The sequence below is a fragment of the Ahaetulla prasina genome, chromosome 7 (assembly GCF_028640845.1).
Source record: "Ahaetulla prasina isolate Xishuangbanna chromosome 7, ASM2864084v1, whole genome shotgun sequence".
Taxonomy (NCBI): Eukaryota; Metazoa; Chordata; class Lepidosauria; order Squamata; family Colubridae; genus Ahaetulla; species Ahaetulla prasina.
The window spans coordinates 27661830-27669136 of NC_080545.1; the positions used below are offsets into that span (position 1 = coordinate 27661830).

General features: G+C 43.5%; 1 protein-coding gene across 1 annotated transcript in view; it reads left to right on the plus strand.

Annotated features, from left to right (window-relative positions):
* Window positions 1-7307, plus strand: part of IQUB (IQ motif and ubiquitin domain containing) — a 45535-nt gene that overhangs the window by 11102 nt on the left and 27126 nt on the right. The window contains exon 7 of the mRNA XM_058189899.1: window positions 3762-3972. Coding sequence (XP_058045882.1) covers window positions 3762-3972 — 211 coding nt within the window. The remainder of the gene's footprint in view (window positions 1-3761; window positions 3973-7307) is intronic.

Consider the following 7307-nt stretch of genomic DNA (forward strand, 5'->3'; position numbering starts at 1 on the left):
CAAATAAAATTCCTTTCACCCTGCAGTGGGGAACTGAGCACAAAATATAATTTCATTGGGATATATAAAAAAGTAGGTCAAATATAGATGCATTTCCAGTGTCACCTCCTTGTGCAATTCTTCCACAAATTAAATGTCACTGAACATAGCAGAGGTTGTACTAAAGATCAGATTGTAACAAAGTTTTCACAGAATTGAGAATTTGTTTAATAAATGGCAATGGTTTTTTTTTTCTCCTACCACTTCACAAATCTAGTGACTATCATGTTCTGGCTCAAGATGGCACCCAAATCAGAGGCAAGTTGGGATAGATTTTAACTTATCCAAGGTGGGACTGGATCCATATTTGGAATAACAGAGTTGGAAGGGACCTTGGAAGTCTTATAATCCAATCCCCTGGCTCAGGCAGGAAACCCTATACCATTTCAGACAAAAAATATCTTCCTGTTTTGATTCAAAAACCTTCAGGGTTCTGGCCCCAAGTTAATAATTGGGTGAAATCATACCAGCTATGCCAGAAAAGGAGATGACAATGTTGTTGGTTTTTAACTCTTAGTTGCTTAATACAATTATCCATTCTCAAATCAGAATGAGCTCTGCAGATTGTAAAAGAATGTAGTCTGAAAATGCAAACCCTAATTTTTATCCTATTTTGAAAATATTTATTTGTAAAATTTATAGGCCTCCCATCTTACCTCAGAGTAATTCTGGGCGGTTTTACAGTCATTAAAGGTAACAACTATTTAAACTAAAAATATAAATAAGTTAATACAAAAAGCCAAATACTGTAGCCCAATTAAAAGTTGGGAAGGGTGGGAGCAGGATGAGGAGAAAGGTGGGATCTATTGTTAATTGACCATAGCATATAGCCGTGATGGCGAATGGCATGCGTGCCAGAGATGGCACGCAGAGCCCTCTCTGTGGGCATGTGTGCCATCACCAGCTGGTTTTCTAGTTTCCAGCATGCACATGCGCGCCGGCTAGCTAGTCTTTGCATGCACTGGAGCTCTAGACAGCTGGTCTTTGGGTTTCCGGCACTCTGGCACGCATGCGCAAGTTCCAGTTTGGGCACTCGGTGCTGAAAAGGTTCACCATCACTTTATAGCTTCATTGTAAGTTTCCTTTTATGTTGTTGAATGATAGAAAGTTGTAAAAATTTTAAACAGTATGTTAAAGACAAATTAGAGGCAGTATTACCTAATTTGGCAAGAAAACCTCATAGAACAAGCAAGCTTATGAACACCAAGATCCCAACAATTTTAAATATCCTGAACAGATTTTTACAAACTTTGGTATACTACATTTCTTCTTATTGTTTTAACTTTTATGAATGACTATCCCCTTCTTATAAAAATGAAGAAAAATTTAAGAACCATTAAATATCTGTTTTTCCAGTGCTAGATAATAGGAGAGCAGTTCTGATACTTTTGTTTTTTTATTGTTTTAATGTGATACACATTATTTATATGTTATATCTTGTGTGTTTGTCAGATTGTCAGATTGCGTATCACAGTTTTGATACTTTTGAATCATAGTTTGCATCAAACTATGTGGACTTCAGCTTTGCTGGCTGAGGAACTCTAGGAGTTGAAGTCCACAAGTCTTAAAGTTGCCAAGGTTGGAGACCCCTGTTCTAAAGTAATAAATTTAACTCCTGAAGCATATTGCATGACAAATCAACACTTTGCTCGGTGAGCCATTCAGATACTGCTGGTGGCTAAGCCTCTTTCTAGAGAAAAATATTTAAAATTTGCTAGTGTGACATGAACCCGCGGGTGACCCGCTCCCTCCTACATCAGGGGGAGCGGGATGACCCGTTGCAGGGACGTGCTGAGGAGTTTAACGGTTATCTATACGATAAAATCGTTCAGCTTCGGGATGGTTTGGACCAAGATTGCGGTGATACGGGTGAGACGGCTGAGGGCGGTCTTGGTGACATTGTATGGGATGAGTTTGACCCTGTCGCTCCCGAGGACATGGACAGGTTGTTGGGGAGGCTAAATGCCACCACATGTTTACTGGACCCGTGCCCCTCCTGGTTGGTGCTGGCCACGCAGGAGGTGACACGAGGCTGGCTCCAGGCGATTACGAGCGCTTCTTTGGTGGAGGGAGTCTTTCCGGCCGCCTTGAAAGAGGCGGTGGTGAGGCCCCTCCTCAAGAAGCCTTCCTGACCCGCTGTTTTAGGTAATTATCGTCGGTCTCCAACCCGCCGCGGCGAAGGTTGTAGAGAGTATGGTGGCATATCAGTTTCCTTGCACCTGGATGAAACTGTCTATCTAGACCTGCTCCAGTCCGGTTTCCGACCCGGTTACAGCACGGAGACGGCTTTGGTCGCGTTGGTGGATGATCTCTGGAGGGCCAGGATAGGGGTTGTTCCTCTGCCCTGGTCCTATTAGACCTCTCAGCGGCTTTCGATACCATCGACCATGGTATCCTGCTGCGCCGATTGGAGGGATTGGGAGTGGGAGGCACCGCTTATCGGTGGTTCTCCTCCTATCTCTCCGACCGTCGCAGTCGGTGTTGACAGGGGCAGAGGTCGGCCCCGAGGCGCCTCACTTGTGGGTGCCGCGGGGTCGATCTCTCGCCTTCTGTTTAACATCTACATGAAGCCGCTGGGTGAGATCATCAGTGGTTTCGTGTGAAGTACCAGCTGTATGCGGATGACACCCAGCTGTACTTTTCACACCGGACCACCCCAACGGTTATCAAGTGCTGTCCCGTGTCTGGAGGCCGACGGGTCTGGATGGGGAGAAACAGGCTCAAGCTCAATCCTCCAAGACAGAGTGGCTGTGGATGCCGCATCCCGCACAGTCAGCTAACCGCTGCTGACCATCGGTGGCGAGTCACTGGCCCCGGCGGAGAGGGTGCGAACTTAGGCGCCCTCCTGGATGAACGGCTGTCTCTAGAAGATCATTTGACGGCCGCTCCAGGAGAGCGTTCTACCAGGTTCGCCTGGTGCGCCAGTTGCGCCTTTCTGGACCGGGAGGCCCTATGCACGGTCACTCACGCCCGTGACGCCTCGCCTGGATTACTGCAACGCCTCACATGGGGCTCCCTTGAAGGGCATCCGGAGGCTACAGTTAGTCCAGAATGCGGCTGCTGGTGATAGATGGAGCCCTCGTGGCTCCCGTGATAACACCCATCCTGCGCAGGCTGCACTGGCTACCTGTGGCCTTCCGGTGCGCTTCAAGGTTTTGGTGACCACCTTTAAAGCGCCCATGGCATAGGGCCGGGTTATCTACGGGACCGCCTACTGCACCAGATACCTCTCACCGACCTGCGCCTCACAGGAGGGACTCCTCAGGTGCCGTCAGCTAGGCAGTGTTGCCTGGCGACGCCCAGGAAGGGCCTTCTGTGGGGCTCCCGCCTCTGGAACGAGCTCCCCAGGACTCCGCCAACTTCCGGACCTTCGACCTTCCGTCATGAGCTCAAGACACATTTATTCATCTGTGCAGGACTGGCTTAGATTTTAAATTTTATAGGGGTTTTAAATTGATTTTAATATTTATATTTCTATTTTTAATGATAGGGCATTGGAATAAGTTTTTTAAAGATTATTTTAATTTTGTGTATCGATGTTTTATATGCCTGTGAACCGCCCTGAGTCCTTTGGGAGATAGGGCGGTATATAAATTTAAATAATAAATAAATAAATAAATAAACTGCTTGATTGACAGAATCACTGTTTTTGCAGAAATATTACAGTACTGTATGCTTTCTAGAAACACTAATTGCCCTTTGTTTCTTCTCCCTATGTAAAGACCATTGTAATCCAAACCTATTATCGACGATGGCTAGCTATTCAATGGGTAAAGAAACTAAAAGAACAATTAAGACTGAGACTGGAATGGGAAAGGCAAGAGGAACTAAGAAAACAGAGAGAGAGGGAAGAAAAATTGCTAAGGGAATATAATAGAAGAATGCATCCCAAATCAAAGGATGATTTTGAATTACTTTATCATGCCTTAGAATGTAAGTATCCAATTTCTTCATTGCCAATAAGTAAACACAAACTTTCTCATTTTTCCCCAACATTTATGGTAGATTAGATATCTCATGCAGATCAGCAAAGTTTCAGACCTTTTCAATATTGTAGCTATTATGAAGCCTTACTAAATGAGCTTCTCTTCTTTATGTCTACATTGTTGCTCACAAAGTATCTATTTTTAAAGACATATTAATTAAGTAACTTATATCAAGACAAAGAAGAAGAAGGGATAACTGGTAGGGATTGCCAGATCTAGGCTGCAAAAATCCCTACAATTATGTCTTGATGCAAGCTATAAATCTTTGTTATCACCTATTGGTCTTCTAGATTTTTGTATGCCAGATCCATTTGCACTTTCTTTAGAAGACATATTCCAGTTTCTGTAAACTACTATCTATTATAGTCAGAGATGCTCTAGGTACATATGCAAAGTAGGATGGCAGTTATAGGCTGTTGGAAGGAATATCCATCTGGTTCAGTTCCAAGCTGGGAGAAAGACACTGGAAACATGGAGGCTGATTGGAAAGATGGTTTAATGATAAACAGAACCACCAGCATTTATGGTTCTGGTGTATCTGACAAAATGGAGTCGAGAGTGGGTGGTGGGTGTTATACTTCCTTTGGGCTTTGTATTTGAGCTTCCTGCTCTTATGCAAGAACATGTATTCTATTGGCTGTTGTCAGATTCCTATAGGGTCATGTACGGGTCATAGTTGGCTCTATAGGCAAAAGAGGAAATGCTTGGATTGCTCTGGGATGGTGCAATGAAGGAGCTTGTGTCTGAAAGGGTGTTGGGCAATTCCTATTGTGACTTAATGTTGTATCTTGGGTGAGGGGCTGCTTCTAATTCTACCATTCTGCCTTTGTTCAGACTTTGCTGCAGGGAGTTTTAAAATATCCTGTCTTGAATGTATTATTTGCGTTGTTTATGAATAGGGTTATCTAGATACTTACCTTCCTCTTTCAATAAGGTCTTTATCTCTTAAGTGTTGACATCTACTGTGGGCTATTAAGAAAAAATGGGGGCTGCTTTTTGCCTCTTAAAAATGTTTCTCCATTTCTCCTTTTGGGGAAATATAATATTCTGTCTTTTTAATATTGCTCAAAATTTTTCTTCTGGGGGGGAGGGCTTCCCACATGGTGAGAAAGTTTTGAATGAAAACATTTATAATTGAAGGAGAATCATATTTTTTTGCTTCCAATATAAAACCAGTATAATATAAAACTAATTTTAGCAGGAACCTCTGCTTGATGTTTTGGGTTACTATATAGAGATAGGGAAGCTGGTTTTTAAAATAGTTTTTCTGTTTCCTTAAGGAATACGATTCTTCTAAATTAGTTTACCATTGGCTTAAATGACTGCAACATTTTTGGTGATGTTGATTCTTCTACACTGAGGTTCTGTTTCCGTGCATATTATGTTGAGGCATAACTTTTCTGTTCTCTTTTAAAGAACCCATCTTTTAGGGAATTAAAAGTGCACAATTTTCTTTTTCATCATCTGACATGTCTTTGCTAGTGTTTCAGAGGTAAATTTAAAACCTAATATAAGAAAAATGGAAAACATCCACTTATTATTATTATTATTATTATTATTATTATTATTATTATTATTTAAACTTTTATACCGCCCTATCTCCCGAAGGACTCAGGGCGGTTTACAGCCTTATAAAACATAAAATATAATATAAATACATGTTAAAACAACATTTAAAAAACTTATTCCATTAGGCCAAATTTAAAACTATAGTTAAAATACAAAACCCCATTAAAATTAAATTTATTAAAAAAAAAAAAATCAAACCCTAGGCCAGCCCTGCATGGATAAATAGATGTGTCTTAAGCTCGCGGCGGAAGGTTTGGAGGTCGGGAAGTTGATGTAATCCTGGGGGGAGCTCGTTCCAGAGGGTGGGAGCCCCCACAGAGAAGGCCCTTCCCCTGGGTGTCGCCAGTCGGCACTGCCTGGCGGACGGCACCCCGAGGAGTCCCTCCCTGTGAGAGTGTACGGGTCGGTGGGAGGTAGTCGGTGGCAGCAGGCGGTGTATTACCTGGAAATTAGAAGACTATTCCCTTGAAGTGATAATTTAATTAAGAGTTACCTACTGCACCAGTTACCTACCATTCATCTTTTCAAATTAGAAAAATATTGACCTGGTTATGAAAACAATTGCTCTATTTTTAGGAGTTATTCAAAAATGTACTAAAGTAATTTTATGAAATTTAGTCTGAAAAAAGTGCCATTGTGAATTTCTATCAGTCTTTCTTAGCACTATTTATAGATATCAGACTGGATATCAGTAAAATATAGACTGCTTTGAAGGTGCGAATGTCATAAAGTAAGTGATGAGTCCTAATGTCCATATAGATAGACTCTCTTCATAGTATTCTGTCCCAGAGATGGGCTGCTGCTGGTTTGGACTGGTTCGGGTGAACCGGTTGTTATGATTCTGCACAGTTCGCCAAACTGGCAAATCCCACCACTGGCTGGCCCCAGCCACCCTGACCCACCCTGCCCTATCTCGCCTTGCCCAGCTTGGCCAGTGGCTAGAGTCATGTCCACACCCAGCTACACTCTGGCGCCTTCGCTTGCTCGCTTGCCCAGACCATGTGACCCAGCTGATCTCTGCACCTCACCTGCTCTGCTCACTGTAGCTGCCTGTGAAGGTAAGATGGCAGTTCCCACTTCTGGTCTTCTCCAGGGCCTGTGGGCAGATGCCTCCTGCTCACCCTTCATCTTGGGTTCGGGGACGCATCAGTTCCCACCTCTGGCCTTCCCCAGACTTTTTCCTCAGGAAGGAAAGGTGCACTAAGTGTTTCCCTCTACGACCAGCCTTGGAAAAGCCCGTCCTCACAATTGGACTCCCTTTCTTCTAATACTCATGCAGGGAACCCAGGCTTGGAGCAGTAGCAATGGTTTGGAATTTGTTAAGAGGAACCGCTCTGCCCCAGCCATGCGTTTTCCAGGGCTGCTTGGAGTGAAAAGCATGCAATATGCTGCCACTAAGCTCCTCCAGGGTTCTGTTCTGACCTAGGCTTCCCCAGCAGCACAAAGCCGAATCCTATATAAACCCCTTTTATATAATTTACAGTGAATTCCTCTCCAGCAAAGTCTTTCCTCTCCCACAGTCTTTCAAGATAGTTTACAATTACCGACCATTATCAGGCTTGGAGAGTGGCCAGGCCGATACCTTTCAGACACCACAATACTTGGCAAGAATGAAGTAATGAACTAATTTTCTCCTGCAAACTCCACTCTCCTTTCACTCCTCTTTTATTCCCTCTGGGAGGGGCCATTCTGTTGTGTCTCGCCCGCTCCCCC